The 23,134-nt window shown below is 50.2% G+C and overlaps 1 protein-coding gene across 5 annotated transcripts in view; it reads right to left on the minus strand.

Annotated features, from left to right (window-relative positions):
• Positions 1-1,755: 1,755 nt before the first annotated feature.
• Positions 1,756-23,134, minus strand: part of HNF4A (hepatocyte nuclear factor 4 alpha) — a 58,117-nt gene continuing 36,738 nt past the window's right edge. For 2 of the 5 annotated variants that reach the window (XM_074317191.1, XM_074317189.1), the window contains exons 4-10: positions 17,768-17,874; positions 16,937-17,092; positions 13,612-13,699; positions 12,591-12,746; positions 9,249-9,515; positions 5,694-5,846; positions 1,756-4,628 (exon numbers count right to left, since the gene is read on the minus strand). In XM_074317191.1, the coding sequence (XP_074173292.1) occupies positions 4,486-4,628; positions 5,694-5,846; positions 9,249-9,515; positions 12,591-12,746; positions 13,612-13,699; positions 16,937-17,092; positions 17,768-17,874 (1,070 nt within the window). In that variant the 3' untranslated portion in view covers positions 1,756-4,485. The remainder of the gene's footprint in view (positions 4,629-5,693; positions 5,847-9,248; positions 9,516-12,590; positions 12,747-13,611; positions 13,700-16,936; positions 17,093-17,767; positions 17,875-23,134) is intronic. The other 3 variants (XM_019748637.2, XM_074317190.1, XM_019748646.2) reach the window with 3 other exon arrangements.

Here is a 23,134-nt window from a genome sequence, read left to right on the forward strand (position 1 = left end):
GTAGGGCAATGGCGCCAATTTGGGATGACAGGTCATTCACACTGCATGGAGCTTCCTTTGGATTCTCACTGCAGCTTGTCACCCTTTCATTTCTCATCCCCCCTCTTTGAGTAATGGGGTTCCATTTGGAATAACGGGATAAAAAGCTCCTAATATTATGGCTGGGGAAGCAACCTGTGTAGGGGCTGATCAATGAGGCCACATGGTTTGGTAGAAACCTGGATTCAAGTCCTGGCTCAGCTGCTCACTAGCTGTGTGCCTTTACATCTCTGAACCTCAGTTTTATCACCTATAAAATGGGGATGATGGGATTTGCTGTTTGTCTCCCAAGCTGACACTGTTTTGCAACTGAAATGGAAATCAAACTCTGGCCGCCCACGCTGAGATTTGAGATTAAGTGGGGCAAAGGGCTGATGAGGTGGAGGAGCCAAGGCCAGAGGAATTTATGGCAGCTCAGGGTTTATGGTTTTGATACGGATTAAGCACACTCTCGGATTGCGATAGCCTCTTCTGGCCCCTGCCCCACATCCATGCTAGCAGGGCCACGGACGAGGCTGTTGTTGAAACATTATACAAAACATTTCCTGGTGTTTATGAGCGAAGGGAAGGAAGAGGGGAAGGCGGGCACGGCCCTGGGATCAGGCAGGCAGCTAATGGGTGCTCCTGAGGCTGAACTTAACGATTTAGCCTCTCACTAGAAAGAGGCTGGCTGAAGAGTTCACACTGCGTCCCGGGGGTGGCCCCTTTGGGCACCTCATATACACGCAGCTCTTACGGTTACTATGATCTCATTCAGTTGAGTCCTGACAACACCCCTGCAGGGAGGGATCATTCCCATTTTACAGATGCAGCTCGGAGAGGTGGAGCAACCTGACCAAGGTTACAGGGATCATGGAGATCCCGGACTAGAACTGTTGTCCCTTCCCTTGGGGAAGAGCTGAAAGGGTCTCCCTGCTCCGCCCTCATCCTTGCGTGACACCACACCTAGGCATCCCCACTGCAGCCATCGCAAGTCCCCATCCACCTATCAGAATGTCGGCCGTGGTGTGCTGGTGAATGTTGCACCGCTGGCATCCCAGGGGAAAGCCTTGATTTGTAGTGTTTGCCACTTCTTCTGGTGTAAACGCTCCCACTCCATCTATCAAGGTGACATGTGACATTAGGAAGAGGAGTTAACAATCGGCTCTCACCAGCCAGCTCCAGCACAGCCCTGGGTGAATGTGAGGCTGTGGCCTGTGGTGGCCAGTGCATCAGGGGAAATGGACCTGCTGGACATTTTCAAGTGCATCCCTTGCTTTTATTCTTTTTCAAAACAACACTTGCTTTGATGCAATTCCCCATGTCTATTTGCTCCTTATCGCTGGCAGGTTGACCAGAACAGGGCTCCATCTTGGACCCTGATGGTAGATGACAGACCTTTGGACCCTCTTGCTATTCTTCCGGATCTTTCCATCACCCCCTCCTTTATCGACTTTTACTCTCTCCACATACTGAGTAGATGGAATCAAGAGATCAGAGGTAGATTCTCACCTCTGCCTCTCAAGGAAAATCACTTCTCCAAGCCTTAGTTTCCCCATCGATAAAGTCTGGGGGGAGAGGGGAGTAACAATAATGTCTAACCTGCTTACCTCATGATGTGAAGATTAAACAACAATAATGGATATGAAAGCACTTTGCACACTGTAGAAGACTATCCGACTATTTTCATTCTTATTTCTACCACCTGAAAGGAAGAAAAGACACCCATCCAAGAACTTAGAAAACATATGTTCCATTTATTTTGCTTTATAAACTTTTGTTAAAACACACAAAGTAAGAAAAGTTTTTTGCTTCTTTTCCCTATTGGGTGGCAGTGACAGGGGCTCAGGTGTCAGCTCGGGACCACATGGTATTCACACCCACAGGAAGATGCTGATGGGTCTGACAGAACCCAGCCCATTTCCAAAATTACTTGATGTGAATTTCACAATTCATCCAAATCAGGGCAAATCACAGAGCAATTTGGCAAAAGTAATTGGCTTGCTCATCACAAGAAATCTAGGAGCATCCATTTCCAACCCTCTCCTCTCCTTTCTGTGGATTAGGAGAGCCTGTGGATTGTGGAAGCTCCTGAGAGCTGCCTAGGGAAGGGGTGACTCGGGGGGGAATGACAGAGTTCATGCTTGCCCTCCCAACCCTTTTTTAGTCCATCAGATTTTATGTTTTAGGACCATAGCTCAGGTAGACAAAAAAAATTCCAACGTGGGCTCCTCAGTTGAGAGTCGGAAAAGTAAACTTGTCTTTATTTTGTTTCCTGCATTCTAATAAAATTGTTCAAGTGGAATGGATTTCTCCTGCAGGAAGAGTTGATTTTGGCAGAAGACTGACCCTTTGCCCCAGAAAACTGCTACCATTAAAAGACACCGTTACCCTACTCTACCCCATGGGAAAGGTGTATCCCAACTCTGCTCCCATAACAGGTCTGAGCGACCCTGTGGGTAGAGGAGCAAACAGTGGGGCGACCATGATGCCCCCAATTCCCACTGGCAAGCGGCATTTTTCAAAATTTTCCCAATGCCAAGATTCTGCATGGATGAGGCGCTGGTTGTTCCATCCTGGGGTGTTATGGTTCCAGGATATACCTTGAGTTATGCTCCTCAGAGTAAGTCTCAAACCCAGACCTGCTCCCTGCGCCCACACAAGCGGTCCCAGTCCTGGAATGCCAGGCTACACTGGTCTGTCCTCCAAGAACAAGCGCCCTGAGGCCCCTTCCCCGGAGTCGGGGAGTGAGGAGAGCAAAGGGGTCCAAGAATTATGAATTCTCCTTGTTTACCAGCAAACAAGATTCCGGACCCTAACCGGACTTTAGTGTGTCCTCATGCCCAGCTTAGTCCTGGGTGTGGGCTCTTGGGAAGGATGACGTTTTGGCTCCTGAGGCTGGTGAAGGGGACAGGAAGGTCCTCAACTCGAGGAGAGTGGACAGAGAGTGTCCCCGTCACTGTGAGGACAGAAGGGCCCTTTCAGAGGAGATGTTCAGCCACCATGGTTAAGAGCTCCTGTTCTAATCCAGGCAGATCTGGAATCAAGACCTGACTTGGTCACTTACTAGCTCTGGAAGTTCCAGAAAAATCACTTAACCACTTAGATCTCAATTTCATCTTCTGTACCGATCTCTGGGTAATAAAGAGGAAGAAAGGGCCTTAAGACAGTTCTGGAAATAAGAGGCAGCTGGAGACAGGCCCTGGTGGCTAATTCCTCCTCGATATCACTCTAACCTGAGGAGTCACCCGTTTGTCTTTTCCATTCCCAAGCCTCATCTCTCCCAACTGGAATTCATCAGCAGCCCCCATCTGATCTTCCTGCTCCCCCCCAAACTTCCAACCTCTGCAGGACTATTGTCTTCAGCTTCTGAAAGCTCAATTCACTGCACAGCTACTCAACGGCCTAGGAGCCCAAGTCTCAGGGCCTCATTCAAAGTCCCCAGGCTGTCCAGCATGGCCACTCTGCTCCGGGCAGCCCTATCTTTTCCATTTCCTCCCTCCCACGCCCTTCCTCTGACCTCCAGGCCTTGCCCAGGCTGTTTGCCCTCCCTTGGAATGTCCTGTCTCACCTGCTCCACCTGCAGAATCCAACCCTTCCTGAAGGGTCTAGTGCATAGTCTGCCCCTTTCTGGATGCTTTCTCTGACCACTCCAGCCTTCCCTCCAAACTTCTGTTGCAGTTGTCCACCTCGGATTGTTCTCTCATTGTGGAAAGCCTGTAGAGAGCATCTCTCCGACCCAAGGGATCCACCCAAGGATCCCACCCAAGTCCCTGAAGGAGGGAAGAGCTGTGGTCAGAGGAGAAATGTGTCTTTCTTCTCAACAATCTCCTACTCAGTGCCCAGCCCCAGTCAGTGCTTTAAAAATGTTCCCAGAATGACTGGGGGGATTGTTGCCAAGTCTTCCTCAGCTTCTGGACAGGTGGCTTTGAGAAACTAAAATGGCGGAAGAAGGTGACTGTGGCAAGTAGAGAGGAACGTTGGAGGCTGGGACAGCAGAACAGGGGGGAGTAAGGGGTCACGATGCGACCCAGCCTCAAAGGGCCCTCTGTGTCTGGACACTGTGGAGCATGAGGAGAGAAGAAGAACCAGTCTGAGGGGGAAGGGAGTTGTATTTAAGTAAGGTCTCATGTTGCCTCCAGGCAGCAGTCTTTTGGGGGTGAAAAAGTTGGGGGTAGATATGGATGAAGGGGAAGGCAGTGGCTTCAGCAAGAGAAAAGTTGTCCAAGGCAGCAGAGGATTTTCCACATGGGGTCTCCCAAAGTTAAAGCCCCATCATCCAGAGCAGGGGTGGAGGGTGGCAATGGGATGTGGCCTGCAGCCCACGTTCCTGGGCCCTCTGCCCTTTCCATTGCTGCTCTGGGACTGGTCCTATTGTCACAGCCTTCTTCACTCTGACCAAGTGACCATCCAGGGGCTCTCTGAGGGAGCTGGGGTCCAGCAGAGCCCCTGACCCCCAGCGGCTTGCTAGATGACTTCTTGCTTGGTGATGGTCAGCTGGGGGATGGCAGAGGGGGGCTTGACGATTGTGGTGATGGCTCCTGGCAGGAGCTTGTAGGGCTCAGACCCAGAGCCACCTGGCGGTGAGGGCTGTGGAGTCTCAGGGGTGGCTGGAGGGACAGAGAGACAGACAGGGGCTGTTCAGAATTCCAGCCCTTTGAGGAATAAATGAAGAGCCCTGGGAAAGTTCTTCCCCCTCTCTGGAGCTTAGTTTCCTCTTCCATAAAATGAGTGACTAAAGCTAGATACTCTCTGAGGTCTCTTACAGCTCAAACCTTCTGCAGCCCGTATTGCAGTGTAAGCGCCACGGAACTTTCCTCTCTGGAAAGCTGTGGCTGGGCCGGGTTCTGTGGTCACAGCCTTTCCCAGGTCCTACCAAACCCCATCTCCTCCACCATCTGATACGGAGATGTGGGCTGCTTCTCCCAAACCAGGGCCCAAGTCTGATTCTCCCCAAGGACAGTGGGGCATGTGACAGGAATACCCTTCGTTGGAGAAAAGGAACAACAGTTGAGACCCAAGGGTTTGGATAACTGGCTTTAAAAATTACCATTTCTCTGATATTTCGGCAGGTGAGTAACAGACACTAATTGGCCTCACCCCCATCATAGGTTCAGAAAGTCACTTTGACCACGACCCACTTGGCCAGTTTTATTCAATGGGCAACTTTCCCAAAGAACAATCTCAAGGAAATGAAATCTCATTTCAGCGGACCGCCTCATCCCAGCGACAATCTTACTCTTGGAAGAACTTTGCCCAGTGACAAACTCATGTGAGATTTCACCTCACTGGGTGGGTGGCCATCCCCACCCCAATGAACAGTCTTACCCAATTGTCTAATGGACAGACTTACCCAATGGAGCAGCCTTACCCAATGAACAATTTTACCTAGTAGACAACGCCTAATGGAATATTCGCCCCAGTGGACGTCCTCGGCCGATAGGCAACCTCGTCAAGTGGACTCCCTCATCCCAAGGACAGCGTCACTCAGTAGAGGCTGTCCAGCACCTCGCTGACTAACAGCCTTAACAAGTGGACAGTCTCACTCCTTAGTCCCTACCCTGGAGCCCAGATACTGTTGTCTCGTGGTTCCCATCTTCTATACCCAAACTTCTCCCGGCTCCCCTCTTAGGTTCCAACCTCACCCCTTCCTGGGTAGAGCCCGAGTTGCCCACCTGCCTGCCCCCTGGGTCGGGGCCACTCACACATCTGTCCATTGCTGAGGTGAGCAGGCATCGTGTTGGCAACGATGACATTGGTGGCCATGTGTTCTTGCATCAGGTGAGGGTGCAGGGGGTGATGGGCATGAGTTGCATCACTGGAGGACCCTGCAGGGAGAGGGGATACTCAGTGAGGATGGAGAGTCTGGGATAAGGACCATGGGCCTTGAGGCACCATCTTCCTCAAGTGTGGCCGATCAACCCGCCCATCCAGTATGACGGTGCCTGTTGGGTTCCCACTCCTTATTGTGCTAAGGCCTGGTGGATAAAAGGAAGTAGAATGTACAACAGTCAAGAGAAAACCATTCCTGGCAGGAGTAACTAATGCAAAAGCCCTGAGGCAGGAGAGGTTTGTGTGTTTGAGAAAGAAGGATAAGGTTGTGAGACGGGGGGAGTTGTATGAGCTGAAGGTGGAAAGTGGGCAGAACCCAAATGATGAGCATGGGTTAGTAACCTGGGGCTTGCCGTTGCCGTCCATAGGCTCTGCGGTGTTGAGAGGCCCCAACAAACTAAGAGAACAGAAGTGATTCGAAAGAAACAAGGAGCATGTTAGGAAGCTCTGAGACCATTTAAATATTACAATGAGTAGTGTACGGACTGCGAGTTAATATAACGGATTGAATCGATGGCTCTCACAGCTCCTTGGCACGCAAGTCTTTCAACCATTTGGTCCCAACTCACCGTCCAGTCTCATCCCCACATGTCTGCTTCAGCCAAGCTGACCTCCTTACAGCATCTATGTTTCTCTGTACTTTCCTGTACTTTGAGATCGCTATGCTTTCGCTCATGTGTTGCTTCTACTAGAGATGCCTTCTCCCCCTTCCAGGCCCACAAGTCCTAATTCCAGCTCACATGTTTCCTCCTTTGGGAAGCCTCTCCAGATTCTCCCCACTCCAGTAGGAAGTAAACCTCTCCTTCCTTGGAATTCCCATAGTAATTTATCTGTAACCCATCTTTTGGGCACAACCATTTCTTCTGTCTGTGAACATTATAATTACAGGTGTATTTTTCTTCTCTCTTTGAGGGCCAAGAGATGTGTCCGGAGCATAGTAACTGCTCCTAAAAATGTGTCAGAGTGATAATACCATATAGGGTGTGGCTAAGGTCACTAATACAGCAATGATGGACACGTGGCTTGCAAGAGTCCTCTAAAGTATACGTGTCTCGATAATAGCTATTAATTATTGAGCATCTATTATGTGCCGGGTACTGTTTTACAGAACTTTTCATGTTTGACATAATTCAGTCCTCACAATAACCCTGTAGGGTGGGTATCATTATCATTCCAGTCCCCAGATGAGATTACGGGCCCAGAGAGATTACTCTCTCACCCGAGTTTATCCGGCAACAGAGCGCGAGCTCCTTCCCCACTCTGATCTCAATGACACCTGATACCTCATACCCCATATGCACAGGATCAAAGTGAAGATGAAATGAGTTACCACATGACAGTGGTTCTCAAGGGAGGGAGACTTGGGCCCCTCAGGGGACATTTGACAATATCTCAAGATGTTTTTGGTCACTGTTGGAGTGTGCTACCCATTTCATGGGTAGAGGCCACGTGGCTGGACCAACCAATGCACACAGCAGCCCCCACGACCAAGTAGGATCCAGTCCCACAGATCAGTAGTGCTGAGGGCGACAAACCCTGCCCGTGGCCATATCGTCACCAACAACGGCATCACCTACAAAATCTGAGTCTAAGCTTCTTTCCTGAGATCCCATCTCCCATCCTTCCAGCTCACTTCATCTGTTAGGTTGGTGCAAAAGCAATTGTGGTTTAAAAGGTTAAAAATAATTGCCAAAACCGCAATTACTTTCGCACCAACCTAACAGTACCATCCCGGCCAAAATTCTTCCACCCTGCTGAGGCCACCAATTCACTGACCCCCACTTTGCACTATCCATCACCCCGTCTTTGTTTCTCTTTTAGTCCAGCCGAGAGTCCGTAGTCCATCATTACAATCACTCCCTTGCAATCATCCTCAATGTCCTCCTAGCTCTTGTCCGTAGTAAAACGTTTTCAAAGGGTTGTCTACTCTTGTTCTCTCCACGTCTTCACTTTCCCACTCCTCACTCTGTAACACCTCCCAGTCTGCTTTCTTTCCCACGGTCTTCTGACACCGTGCTTTTCACAGCTGCCAAGCGCCTCCATGCTGCCAATCCAATGGACAGCTCCACCCTCCTCTTGTAGAATTTAACATCATGAAATGCTTGGTCCTCCTTAAAACACGCTCTTCTCTTGGGTTCTGGGATTTCCCTGGCTTTGCTCCTGCCCCCCTGGCTAGTCTCCTTCCAGGCACCTAATTTCTGGCTCACCATGGAGCAAGCAGCCTTTCCTCCTGAGCTTTGGGCTTGTGTTTGAGCAACAGACCTAAACATCCAACTGCTGCCTTGATAACTCAACTTGGATACCTAGTCGTCATCTTAACTTAACTAACATCTAAAATAGATCTCTTGGTTCATCTCTCACCACCACCACCATAACCCAGCCTCAAACAGGTTTGGTTTTGTTTTGTTTCCATTCTTCCCCATCTCAGCCAATTACCCCACCAGCATTCCTGTTCCTCAAAGCAAAAACAGGTTTCATCCTTCACTCTTCCCCTTCCCTCACTCCCCACATCTGATCAACCAGCAAATCCTGTGGGTTCTTCCTCCAAATAGACGATCGAGTTGGTCTCTGCTGCTAAATTTCCATGATGCCCTAGTCCAAGCCTCCATCGTCCTTCCCCTGCCTGGAGACAATAATATTCTCAGGGGTCTCCTGCCTCTACTTTCTACCCCACAATCCAGAGAGTAATCTGTTTCAAACACTCGTCTGATCTTCACTCTTCTTGCAATAGTTGCATGAGAATAAAATCTCAATTTCTGACCAGGGCCTACAGAACCATGAGCTGATCGTTTGGTTTCTGCCCCATCTCCACCGTCATCTCACACAACTCCTCCCGTCTCATAGCCTTATCCTTCTCTCTCGAACGCCCTAACCTCTCCTGCCTCTGAAATTTTGTATTAGTTATTCCTGCCTGGAATGTTTTTCTTTTGACTTTTAAATGTTCTGTTTCCTTTCATCTGTCAGATCTAAGTACAAAAGCCACCACTTCAGAGAGGACTCCCTTGGCAAATCTTTCGGTTACACTCTATTGTTTTATCTGGCTATTTGAAATTCTGTAATTACTCTCTTTATTATATACTTCATTATTGTCTGTTCCCATGAGCCCTTACACACACATGCACGCACACACACTCATACATTCACACACAACCTCCAGGAGGGCAGAGACCATGTTCTCTGCTGAATCTCCAGCACTCAGAATAGTGACTGACACACTCTAGGCTCTCAGGGCTTAAATAAATGGACGATTGTCCCCATTTTCCTGATGAGGAAACTGAGGCTCTGGTACAGGTCAAAGGATTTGCCCAAAGCCACAGAGTGAGGAAGTGATGGAACTGAGAGGTGAGTCTAGGACTGTATGAGGCTTGCGTCTTGGGGAGCCCCTGGCCCCCGCCCACCTCGCAGCCCCTCCTGGGCCCGGCACGGACCTCCCAGCAGCATCTCCTGCAGCAGGTTGTCGATCTTGGCCATGCCGAAGAGCTTGATAAACTGGATCTGCTCGATCATCTGCCAGGTGATGCTCTGCAGGGTGGGCAGCAGCAGCAGCAGCTCGCCGAAACGGCCCCGCGAGTCGTACTGGCGGTCGTTGATGTAGTCCTCCAAGCTCACCTGCACCTGGGAGCGCAGCCGCTTGATCTTGCCTGGGTCGCTCAACCCCTTGGCATCTGCAACGGGAGCGGGTGGGCAAGAGAGGGCAGCAGGGCCCAGCTGCAGCATCTGAGGAGGCAGGACCCTGACCTCCCCTGACTCCTGGGGCCCTGACAGGGGGCCTAGTGGTCCAAGGTCACATAGGGTGTCCTCAGCAGTGCTGGGATGAGAATTCGGGGTCCCCAAGAACCAGGGTACACGAGCGCAAACTGTAGCTTCCTGGACGCAGACTGAAAAGTGTCTCTGTCACATTTCCTAAGATGCAGAACCAGGAGAAGGGAGTGGGCATGGAGGGCAGGACTTCAGGAACATACCCAAGAGGGCACCTAACAACCTCCTCATTGCACATGGGGAAACTGAGGCACAAAGCAGGGAAAAGACTTGGCCCAGGTCACACATACAGTTGTGGGCAGATTTAGGATGTGGACTTGGGGCTCCTGACTCACAGTTGGGGTCCCACTGTCCAGACCTCAGCACACTCTGCTTCTGCTGCCTTCGAGTAGTCTCCCTGCTTCTTTGCTCCTTTGTCTATCATCTTATAGTCTCAGCTTCCGTTTCACCTCCTCCAGGAAGCCTTCTCCATTTCATCCACCCAAGTCTGCATTATCAGTGTCTATCTTGTCCCCAAATTTCTGTACCTCTTCCATGACTAGTGACCACACAGGATGCAATTGTTTCTTCCACTAAACTGAGCTCTGTGCAGGTAGACATATGTCTCATTTGTCATTTGAAACCTAGCACCATGTATAGAATAGATAAATAGATAAAGGGATGGGTAGATGGATGGAAGGATAAATGAGTGGCAAAAAATATCAGTGGATAAATTCTAGATCCTTAACCTCAAGAAGGTCATCCAATAGATAATCTCAAACTTCATGGAGGTAATGCATTTATATCCTAAAGTGAGTGGCCGAAAGAGAATTTCACCCACATTTCCAGTCCAGGGCTGTCTCCACTGAACGATGTTTGTGTAGTCTTTTATTCAGTCAATGAACATTAATCGAGCACCACCTACATGCCAGGCCCTTTACTAGATCTCTTACTCCTCCACGCCAGGTTGCTGACCCTGACTTGAGTCCTGCACATTTTACTGAGCAAGTAGTCTGTCTAACCCCATGCTGAGCACTGCAGGGGAAACAGCCTGGGCCAGGCTCTCAAGGAAGCTAGAACTAAAACTCTTACCCTTTAGAAAATGGGGAATAGTGAGTGGTGGGTAAGAACGTGGGCTTGAGCGTTGCATAGTCTGAAGTTCAAATGCGAGTTCTGCCATTTCCTGGTTGTATGACCTTGGGCAAATTAATCAATGTCTCTGTGCCTCAGTTTTCTAATCTGCAAAATGGGAATACTAACAATTCCTATCTCACAGGTATCATGTTGCAAGTAATAAATGAGATAACCCACATAGAGTGTTTAGAATGGTGCTTTGGTGAGTGTTTCACAAATGGTGCGCATCTTCCTCTTCCTTACTGTTACTACTCGAGGTGATCTGCTTGCAGGGGAAGCCTAGCACTAAGGATAGTGCCTGGCACACAGTAGGTCTTCTCTAACATGTAAGAGGGAAGGAAGCAAGCAAGGCTTTGGGGGCACAGGCATCTTGACAGTGAGAAATAAAATCAGACTTTGCACAAAGACATAACCAAAAGGGTATTTTTATAAAAATGAAGGTGGAAAGTCAGTAGGTGGAATGGAAAGAAGAGAATCGAGAGCTGAAGGAAAAGGTGGGAATGCAATACAGTAGTCCCCCCTTATCTGCGGGAGATACATTCCAAGACCCCCAGTGGATGCCTGAAACCACAAATAGTACTGAACCCTATATATATTATGTTTTTTTCCTATGCATACATCCCTACCTACCTAGCCTGAAGTTTAATTTATAAATTAGGCACAGTAAGAGATTAACAAAAATAATTAGTAATAAAATACAATAATTATAGCTATATACTGTGATAAAAGTTATGTGAATGTGGTCTCTCTCTCTCTTAAAATATCTTATTGTGTTATACTCACCTTTTCACTTAAAGGAAGCACTTTATGGCTTCTCTTTGGCATGTCTGAACTGCCAGCATCACTACGCTTGTGCTTTGGGGCCACTATTAAGTAAAAGAAGGGTTAATTGAACACAAGCACTGCAGTACTGGGACAGTTGACCTGATAACTGGGTGACCTGAGAACTAAGTGACTAACAGGAAGACAGCATATGCAGCGTGAATATGCTAGACAAAGGGATGATTCACATCCTGGCAGGATGGAGCAGGAGATTTCATCACGCTACTCAGCACAACGCATAATTTCAAACTTAGGAATTGTTTATTTCTGGAATTTTTTATTTAATATTTTCAGACTGAGATTGACCGCAGGTAAGTGAAATCACAACAAGCAAAACCGCGGATAAGGGGGACCACTGTATCTCCATCCAACTTAGTGAAGGGTTAGAAGATACAGCCTACAGTTGACAGGACAAGAAATAAAGGCATAAGCACATAACAACATTATAAAGACAATCAATAGACACACTAAAATAGCCATAAAAATATATTAAGAGAATGAGGGAGAGAGGATGGGAATGGTGGTAGAGGAAAGTGAAATTGTCCACTAACACAAGAGGAAAAATACAATCTAAAATAGATAAATCAAGAAAGAGCAGGCTTAGCTTTTTATTTAGAGCTCAAGTTAACTGCCAGAAGAAACCATTAAAAGAATCAGAATTGGTTCCCCCTGAGGAATTGGCTTTAGCAGGAAAAGTAGGGTGGGAAGGACTATTTGCATTTTTAAGTACACACAGATATTATTTTGATAAAATGTTTTGAGGAAAAGATGAAAGGAAAGGAAAGACAAGGAAGGTAGGAGGTAAGGAGAGAGAAGGAAGGGAAAAGAGGGACAGAAAAAAATCCAAGCCTCTGGAGTCAGTGTACCCTGGCAGGTCAGATCATCCCTTTGAACCTTGATTTCCCTCATCTGTTAAATGGAGCTAATAAAATGACCTTTCCCAGTTGTTGTACTAAAGAGATGAGGTTGTGAACTCAGGGTATGTAACTCAATAGAAGTTCCAGAGGGTGCGGAGCATCAGGGATGGGTGGGCGTGTGGACTGTACCTGGGTCAAAGAAGATGATGGCTTTGAGGCAGGCGTACTCATTGTCATCGATCTGTAGCTCCTGGAAAGGCAGCACCAGCTCATCGAGGATGCGCATGGACACTCGGCTCATTTCTGCCAGCTCCGGGCAGTGCCGCGGGATGATGTAGTCATTGCCTGGATGGGTTGGGAAGGAGAGGGGCTGGGGAAGCCATCTTGGGTGCACCCCTTGACCCTAGCTTTGGACAGGCCCTGCCCTTTGCAGTTACTGTGCAGCCCATGGGAGGAAATGCCCCAAGGGGATTGCCATGCCCATTTTACAGATGATGAAACTGAGGCCCAGATTTAAAGGAATGAGTTGCCTGAAGTCATTGGACTGGGCTGGATCCTGGCTTTCTAGGACCCTTTCACATCATCCAAGCTCCATTTCCAATACAACCCACAAGACTGATGACATTCAGGGCTGACTTGGGAAGCACCAAAGCATCAAGGGTAAGGGCCCAGATTCTGGAATTACACTGCCCAGGCTGAACAGTGGTTATACCACTAACCAGCCACATATATCTGGATAAATTACCTTCTTTACCTCAGTTTTTTCATCTGTAAAATGGGGATAAATAATAGAGATTACCTCCCTCGTAGGGTTGTTGCACAAAAGGAGTTAATGTTTGTAAAGTATTTAGACTAGTATCTGGTCCATAATGTGATCTACATAAGCATTTAGAATAATAAATGAACATGCCATGAAGGCATAAGTGACATAGACTGAGGTTTGTGTCGTAACTGGCTGCCTCTTATTTCTACTCCAGAAAGCACATCAGAATGCACGGTTCATTCCAGGGACAACCCTGATTGTGCTTGAACTTCAATGCTGGGAAACTTCAATTCCTTGCGTCTTATATTTCCTTGCATCTGAGTGGAGTACCCAGTTGAGAACACTAAGGACAGGGCCATTTTTGATCTGTCTCCGTCGCCCCTGCATGACACCATGGACCTCTCCTGTGCCCAGGTGGCTTCCACACTGGGCAGGTAGCCCCCTCACCTAGCAGCAGCACGTCCTTGAACACCATGGATCGCTTGGTGGCTCCAAGCAGCAGGTGTTCACCAGCATGGGCTCTGAGCAGGGCCACCTGAAAGAGAGAAGGGACGGGGTCTGGCGTCTGCACCCCTGGAAGACTGCTCCCCGCCAACTCAATGACCCTGGGCAAGTCAGCTGCAGGCTTCCCTTTGCCTTTACCTGTCTGCACTATAACATGGGCATCAGAAAACTGCTGCCTTCTTCCCATAACTGATAAAGCCAGGGACCTGGAAATGATTCAGCAGGAACCAGAAGGGGAAAGAACATGTACTCAGAGATGGGAGACCAAATGCTGACTTTGTCCTTGAACTCTGGTGTCCTTGGGTAAGTCACTGCTCTCCTCTAGTACTCCCTTGGGTGCCTGGTGAAACTGTGACAGCATTCTGGATGTGTTTTTTCAGGAGAGGCTCAAAGGCTTTCATCAGACTCTAAAGAGGGCCTATGACCCCCAAAATTCTGAAAGCTGCAGGTCCAGAATTCCTACCCATGGACCAGGTATGAAAGATTATGAAGAGTGTTTCATACAAATGCAGATTCTTAGGCCCTCCTACCAGGGACTCTAATTCTGTATATATGGCATGGGCCCAAGGATCTGTATTTAACAAGCTCCCCAGTTGATTCTGATGTGCACTTATGTTTGGGCAATCACGACTGCAAAAGATCTCTGGGTCATCTGCCCACTTGATATTCTAAGATTCTAAGATTCTGAGAGCGAATTACAAGAATTTGGACATGGATGTTGGTTCCCAAGGCCAAGGCAGGAGCACTGGTCCTTGGCAGGGGATGAGAGTGACAGACCCCTTCCCTTGCCTTGGAAGACAAGTCCGAGGTTGGAGCCCAGCCAACTCATGGGAGGACATCACCTGCCCTTTCAGAACCATCTGCTTCAGTGCTTGCGTGAGGACCAAAGGACGGGCTGGTAAAAACAGCAGGAGGCTGGAAGCCTCCAGGGTCTTATCTGCAAGTCTAGGTTAGGGGGTTTGGAGGGTTTTTAGCAGGCGACACTATGAAGTAAAAATGCTTTTGATCATTAATTCATTTGAGTGTTCATTCTTTCAATCATCACGTGTTTAGTGCCTACTAAGTGACACAATAGTGAAAGGAAAAACAAGGAGGGAGGGAGCGGAGGAGGGAGACAGAAAGGGAAGAAGAAAGGAAGGTGAGGGTTATTCGAGTATAATAAAGAGCAATGGGGCAGGAGGGACTACATTAGATGGGGAAGTTAGAGACGGCCTCTCTAAGGCACCTAGGAAGCATTCAATAAATCTTTGTTTGAAGGAAGGCGGGAAGGACTGAGTGAATGAACAAAGTACTTAACGTCCTCTCCAGATCTAGTCCCTCCTGGGCATCCACCTGTCCTTACCTCACCTGTTCTTTGTGGGGATGACAGGAAAAGAGGAGAAATGGCAAACAGCCTTGGAGGTTAGAGTCTACTTCCTGTGAGCAGAACAAAGAAAGGCCAAGGATGCTTATGACGGGCGCTTTCTATACCCCAGGGACGGGGCAGGGCCCTTGTCACTTACCCCAGTGGCTCTCAAACTGAGAGGCCAAAGACCTGGCCTCAAATCCCAGCTCCTGGCCACCTTGCTCTGTGACCTTGGGCAAATCACGTTCCCTCTCTAGGCCTCAGTCCCCTTATCCAATGCTACCCAGACTTCTAGGTTTCAACGGATTGATGTCCAGACAAATCAAGAGGCAAACAAACTTGGAAGGTCGTTCCTGGGGCAATGTCAATAGATTTGGGGTATCCTTGGGAGAACAATGCCCCCCCAATTTCGTAGTGTGCCCCACCATCTCAGGCAAGACAAGCTCCTTATACACCATGAATGGGGAGCTGGGAACCCTCCTAGCCCCGGGTCCAGCCCCCTGACATGGTGGCTATTCTGAGGGCGGGGAGGTGGAGGGGGGTGTTAATGATTGTCTTGTGTTTTTGGCCACCCATCACTGCTCTCTGAGAATGCTCTGAGCCCTAGCCAGGGAGGTTTGGGTGGGAAATCGAGGTTAACAATTGCTCAGCTTGGGGGTATCTTGTTGCCCTGCTGAGCCCCTGGGAAGGAACAGGGGGGATTAAACATTAATGTAGACTCTCCAGCAGAGGGGACCAGGGCCAGAACACGAGGAACAGGGGAGAAGGCAGGGGCAGCTCGGCCAGGATCCCTGCCCTGTCATCCCTTCCAAACCCAGAGGAATCCATGTGAAAGGGTGTCTGATCCAGCCGCCAGCGCGAGGCTGAGGACCAACCACACCAATGTTTGCACAGCGTGTCCCACTGTGAGATACTAATAGGTGTTTCAGGAGAGTCTGGGCATCAAAGGAGTTTCAGAAGCCCTGAGTCCCACAGAGTTCAACAGCTGCCTTGCTTGTAGGACTTCTCAGAAACTTTAATAGACTGAGATGTATTGCTAGTCTTTTGTGCAAATGTGCAAAACCGAGAAGCAAATGCCCGGGGCCTGTCCACTTGTGCCCCAGAGCGTCCCTCAGAGCTGAGAAGGTGACCCAGCCCCGCTATCCTTTCCCAGATAGGGAAAATGGCTGCAGAGGCCACAGGGATGCCCTGGGCAGGGGCTATCATTTGCAGTATCTCAGAAACTCATTTGTCCTCGGACTCCCCTGCCTCCCACCAGCCCCCTTGTACCCCCTGGGACATTTTTGGGATTCTGCAGAATGTACTTTGAGAAATAAAATGCTGAGTTAATCCACCTTGGTGGGATATAAGGAAGAAACTGAGTTAGGGAAGCCAGCTGTGGCCCAAGCACTGTGTAGCTGAGCACTACATGACTTACGCTTTTCAAAATGGTAATGTCGTCAGCCCTTCCAACAGCTTTCTGAAGCAGGTATTATATAATTCCCACTTTACAGATAAGAAAACAGACTCAGAGACAGGGAGTAATTTGTCTAAGATCACACAGAGAACCAGTCTTAAAACAAGGGCTCAAGCCCAAATCTCCCGATCCCTGGCCCTGGGCCCATCAACAGCCCCCCAGAGAGGGGTCCTGTGCAGTGGCACAGTGGCTAGGAGCCTGAACTTTGGAACTTGCCTGCTTGGTTCTAATCCCAGCTTTGCTGGATACTAGCTGTGTGACCTTGAACAAGTTACTTAACCTCTCTGTGACCCAGTTTCCTCACCTATAAGATGGGAATAATAATAACACTACCTCAGAGGGGTGTTGGAGGGATTAAATGAGTTAATATTTGCAAAGTGATTTAAACAAATAAAATCAAACCAGTCCAAGGTTATATCCCAGGTGGCCAGTGTCCCCCCTGCCTGCAGTCCATTTCCGCCCCTCACCTGGTCATCCAGGGGAAGCTCGCAGAATGCCGGGATGTACTTGGCCCACTCGACGAGCACCAGCAGCTGCTCCTTCATGGACTCGCACACGTCTGCAATGCTGGCAATCTTCTTGGCCCGAATGTCTCCGTTGATCCCAGAGACAGGGGAGGTGATCTGGGGGGAGACAAAGGAAAATGCTGGAGAAGGCCAGATGCTGCACAGAGCCCCCTCCCCAGATAATTGCCCTGTCTGGAAAAGGGGAGATGGGCTATGGGTGCCTTCTCAGCTCTGGGGGAAGTTCAAGGGAAAATGGACAGAAGGAAGGAGAAGACAGATGTGAGGGAGGAGGGCTCCCTTTGGGCCTTCACCTGCTGCCTGCCCCCACGCCCCCCCATCTCCTTAGAACCCCAAGGAACCCCTCAGCCCTAGAGGAGAAGCAGGGCAAAAATCATCATCCTCATCTAATAGATGAAGAAACCACAGAGAGGTACTGTGACTTGCCCAAGGTCACACAGCAAGAGCTTGGCTGAGTCCCAGTTTGCTACCCTGTCCACTTATTCACCGCTGTTCTCTTGGGGCTAAGCTGATCTCAGGCCCTCGGTGAAAGAAAAGATCCTGCTTGGCCTACACAATGCAGGCCACAGGATGACTTAGAAAGCACCCCAAAATGCCAGACCTGGGTTCATTTTGTCTTTGCTATTAAACTGGCTGTGTGACACTGGACTCAGTGTCCCTTCTGTGAGGCTCTGCTAGCTGCTGCTCCAGGACTTGGCTGGGGAGGACAGGATGGAGGTGAGACTCCTCTTCAGTGTGGGGGTTCCCCAGGTAGGTGGAGGGGTGCCCTGGTACCTGCTGGGACAGGACCTCGGCCTGCAGGAGCACATTGATGGAGGGCAGGCTGCTGTCCTCATAGCTTGACCTACGAGTGCTGATCCGGTCCCGCTCATTTTGGACGGCTGTGAGGATGGCAGAGAGAGGTGAGGAGGGAGGGCAGACGTGCAGCAGACAGGAGAGCTGCCACATAACGGATGAGGCGCGGGTGCGGTGCAAGGGGAGAGAGTTCAACCCAGAAAGAGATTCTGTGGGGCTGTTCTGCAGTGAAGGGGGCACAGTTGGAGGTGGGAGTAGGAAGGGGGACTCTAGGGGACAGAGCCCAGATGAACATGTGAGAATCAGGGCAGATAGACTCTAACCCAGCTTGAGGAAGAACTTTCTAAGTGCCAGGACTGCCCCCAACACAACGTGGTGAGTGCAGGAGTGACCCACCCGTCACTGGAGGCATGCAAGACCAGGAGGACTTGGCAGAAGGTTTAAGGTAGGTCTTGAGCATTGAAGAAGGGCTCTGTCTAGATGACTGATTTCCAAGCTCTGTTTTGGAAAGGGTTCCTTTCTTCCCAGATGAAAGTGTGTAAAACAAGCAAAATAATTCCTCTGAGTGATGCGAGATGGCTCAGGGTTTCCTGAACATGGAGGCAGAAGGCCTGGACAAGGTCTGGAGGCCCCCACCTGCCCTAGAGGTCTCATCCACCAGCCGGAGCTGCATGTGCCCCAGACTAGCCTTTTCAGAGACAGCAAGGGAAAGCTGCCTCCCTCCTGCCCCACTGCTGGGCTCTCTCCCAGGAACTCAGACATCCGGGCCCTCTGTCCACAAGGGCCCCACACCCCAGTGCACGTCCCCATCCGGGTCAGTCCTAGCCTTAGATGTAAGATGGACCTTCTGCTTGCCTGGCCCTGGCCCTTGCAGTCTGAGAGGCCTCAATATGGAACGAGGCCTGGGTACAGCAGGAAGGAGGGAGGACGAGGCGACAGGTGACCTGGTTCCTGTCCGGAACTGTCCCTCTCTCTGCATGCTGATAGGAATTACCATCTCTCTCTGGGCCTCAGTTTCCTCACCTATAAGCTTGTCCCGCCTATAAGTCTTTCCCTTCTCTGGAACAGGCAGGTTTATTCTCCCACTCCTCAACCGGAAGTCACGTTCTACCTCTATTTCTGTCACATACCACCTCTGCTCACACCCCAAATGCTGTCAGGAACCTTACAGAATCGATCCTTGGCTCCCACTCTGTCGGGGCCCTGCTTCTCTCCCTGGGAATGGTCCAGGCCCTCCTCACTGGTTCCTGTGCTTCTGGCCTTGCCCCTACCATCTGGGCACCTCTCAGAAGACAAAGGATCTGCTAACACGGAACTCAGGTCATATCCCTCCATGAAAACCAGTGGCCTCCCCATCTCACAACTCCTCCCCGTGGCCGCTCCTCTCTGGCCTCCTTCCCTCACTCTGTCCCCCAAACCTGCCCCCCCCTCCGCTGCTCCTTGGACACACCTTGTCACTCTCCATCAGGCCTTTTGCCGCTGCTGTTCCCACTGCCCGGAATCCTCTGTCACCCATGGCTTAGCTGCTTCTTCATGCCACTCTTGTCTCTGTGCAAATGTTACCTTCTCACAGCCACCCTCTCTGACCAGCCTGTCTGACGTGCCATTCCCTCCCATGTTCTGCCCTTTCTCCTGCTTTACTCTTCTGCTTGGCACAAATTGTAGAATTCTTCGTTCACGTCTTTATTCTCCCTCCCTCTGAGAAGGAAAGCTCCAGAAAGTCACAACTTCATTCCTCTTATTCACTGTTGTGGCCCCAGCGACTAAAACAAAGCGTGGAGCACAGTAGGTGCTCAATAAATATATGTTGAGAGAATGAAAGAAGGTGCTGGAGGAGACAAGCTCTAATGCCTGGGAGCACCCTCTGCCCTGTTCCTCGGGGGAATAGTGACATCCCAGCTATTCAACTTTTTCTGGATTTCATATAGTGTTGAAATCAGAGAATGAAAGTCAGACAGTCTAAATGGAGCCAGGAGTCAGTGAGACTAAATAGAACTTCCCAGGTAAGAAATCTCTCCTGAGACCCACTGCCCTGCATGGGGCCAGCTCCTGGCACCAGGGCTCCCAGCCGGAATCCCGCCCTGCCCTGCCAACACCCCTCCCACCGCGGCTGTCCACACCCGCAGGGCCGCCGAGTGGAGGCGGGCCGAATAAAAGGGCTGCTGTCAGCAGCTGCGGATTGGGTTCCTCAAGGTTAGGCCGGCCTTATCAGTGCCCGGCGCGAGCTCAGTCACGGAATGATGTTTTCCAAATGTTTGCTCAGTATTAGCAGGGTCGGGGACCTAATGTAACTTCTATTGAATATTAACCAACCTGGGCAGAGGCGGAGAGGAGGATGAGCCCGTCTTCTCAGAGAACCCCTGATGGGGGCAGGGCTTCCAAGGAAGGGTCCACCACCAACCTCCACCTCCTGCACCCCTGGCACTGCTTCCTGAGCTGGGTTTCTGATGCCAGGAGCTTGACATTTGTCCTGGCTCCACCAGCTGAGGCCCAGGTAGGTGTCAGGTTATAGGAAAGAATTCTCGGCCTGCTATTGGACCTTCTGTTGGGCCCACTGACCTCCAGATTTCTCCTCAGGGTCTGTGTCACTTTGGGGAGCCCACTTCTGACCAAGACTTACAGGCCTATGAGATTTGAAGCCCTTCCTTGTGGTCAAAAGGAACTTTCGAGAATCTGGACCCGAGAAGATGCCTCCCATGCTGGTCCCACCCAGGTTCACTCCCCAGAGCTTGGTGCCTGCCCAGCTCTAGGAACCTGAGCTCTAGTCCTGACTCCACCCTGGACCCAATCACATCACCTCTCTGGCCTTAATTTCCCCATCTATAAAGTGGGTAGATTTGATGAACTCATATATACCTGGCTGGTCTCTAAGTTTTATGTTTGCAGCCCAGGCCTTTGTGTCCTCAGGGATTACTTTCTAATTTTAAATATACATTTCAGGTGTACAACACTATACTTTGACATCTGTATACTCTACAAAGAGGTCATCCTCAAAAATCTAGGACCATCCATTTCCACACAATGGACCCCTCAGGGACCACTCTAGGGATTCAGTGCCCACATCCAACTCAGGCCCTCAAGGAAGAGAAAGGAAACCTTGTGCCAATTCTCCGGGTCCCCGAAGCTTCCACTGAGCAGCTCTCTTGGCTTTGGGAACGTGCCACCAGGCTGCAGAGGGGTGGTGGGATGATAAGACTTAGGTAGAACTAGTAGTACCCTCACTTCCCAGAGCCTGACCACCGTGGCAGCTGACACTTTGCCATCCTGGCCGATTCTCAAAGCAACCAAGCAGTACGTGCACGTGCCATGGTCCTCCCGTTACCCCAGGCATGTAAATAAGCACCAGCGTTTACCAGCCTGCACTGACTTGACATCTACCAGTCATCCTACCCTCCTGGCATAAGGCCACCTTCCCTGAGCCAAGCAGCAATGGCTTTTTTCAAGGCTAAGCTACGGTAGAATGGCCTAGGGCTCTCACTCCCCTTCCAGGGCCTGTGCCTCCTTGGCAACTCAGGGGGAGGAGCAGGGAACAAACACACATGTCCCGGTGTCTGTGGTGAGACTCACAGAGCTGGGAGGGGTCACTACTGACCCCCTCCTCCCATAGGTGGGAAACCTGGAGTCCAGAAGGGGCAGAAACGTCCCTGAAGAGACCCATGTGAAAACGACTGTGGCTGTTTAATACAAGACATGTAGAAAGACTGACGGACCAGGCTACATACAGCCTAGGAAGGCTGCCAACCTTTTTCTGACCTGCCTGTCACAAGGTGTGAAATCTTAACACGAGAGATGCATTCTCTGGAACCTAAAATCTTAGGCTGTTGGGGTAATAGAATCACTATATTAGAACCATAGACTCTTAAACTTTAGTTCTCAATCTTTCTCTTGCCGCCAGCTGTGTATCACATGCCCATTTCTAACATTTCTCACTCCAGAGTGGTTCCCAGCTTGGAGGTGAGAAAGGCTCAACCCCAGTGAACAATGGATTGGGGAGCGGTGGGGGGTATTTGCCCTTTGAAAAAAGCCCTTGCCCCACTTTGAGAACCACTGAAATCTTGAGGCTAGAATTGTGGTGTTGAGAGCAGGAAGGGCCTTGGAGAGCATTCACTCCTTCATTGGGGTCAGGAGGACCAGATTTGTCAATAGGATTCATGGGCTCAAACCAAGGCCCTGTCGGGAAAACACAGAAGGTATTTCCTAGGGAGGCGGCAGAGAAAACAGGGGCTCAGAGGCAGAGACAGGGGAGGGTTCCCCTCCTTCTCAGTTGACTCAGGCAGGCTGGGTCCCAGGTGCCTGCTGTGGGGTGGGGTGGGAGGTGCCCAGGACTGGACCAAGGGTTTGGCTGGCGTGCCACAGCTGCGGGCAAGAAGGGAAGGTCTGGGGACAGGTCCCAGAGCTGGGAAAGTTGAGTTGAGGGGAGAGGAAGACGAAGAGATTTGAAAATGAACTCAAGTTACTTTGGGAAGCAGTTAAAGGACTTTTGCTTCTTGAGCTTGGGCTGAAAACATTTTAAACGTTCCTGAGGTCTTGGAGGGCCAAAGTAGGCAGCATGGAGGTATAGTCGAACAGCAATAAGCTCAAGTCTGCAGCTCTGGATTCAAACGCCAGATCTTGCATTGATCAGCGGTGAGGCTGCGGGCAAGTTCCGGAATGATTCTGGGCCTTAGTTACTCCATCCATGAAAAGGGGGAATAATAATTGTGCCAGCCACACAGGGTTGTCAGAAGAACAAAAGGAACTATCCATCAGGGGAAAGGCCAGCCCAGTGCTGAGTGTCTGCTGGCAGCAGGAGGCCTGGAGAGACCGTAATAAATGTTGTACCCTGGTCTTCCCCTCCTCCTCCACCCAGGACGAGTCTGGTGCCTTGTTCCCGTTCTCTGGAACGTGAAAACTTTGGATCCCCTGATACTCAAGAATGAGAACTGAGGAACTGGGGCACTTGTCTCTGGAACAGGAAGCAGAGGAATAGAGCCTCCCCCCAGCCCCGCATCCATATTTGCTCCGTCTGGGTGGTGGGTACATGGATATTTGTCATGTCCTCCTCTACACTTTTCCTAACGTTTGAAATAGTAGATGAAGAAAAACCCCCCGACTTGGTCGTCTTGTAGTGGGGAAGGCAGGCAGGAGTGGAGGTGGCTGGGAACCGAGGAGCTCAGAGTGGGAGCTTATCTCTTCAAATTTTTCTCAAGACCAAGCCCAGCCCCTCCCTATGGTCAGATTTCCAGGCCCTTCCTCCTCTCAGCCATCAGCCAGTCACCTTGGGGCCTGTCACCAAGTCATAAAGTTGTGGCTGCAGCTGTAAATGACTGTGGGAGCTGTGGGTGCAGGTGGGGCAGAGGGGCGGTG

This window comes from Rhinolophus sinicus, linkage group LG13 (assembly GCF_036562045.2).
Source record: "Rhinolophus sinicus isolate RSC01 linkage group LG13, ASM3656204v1, whole genome shotgun sequence".
Lineage (NCBI taxonomy): Eukaryota > Metazoa > Chordata > Mammalia > Chiroptera > Rhinolophidae > Rhinolophus > Rhinolophus sinicus.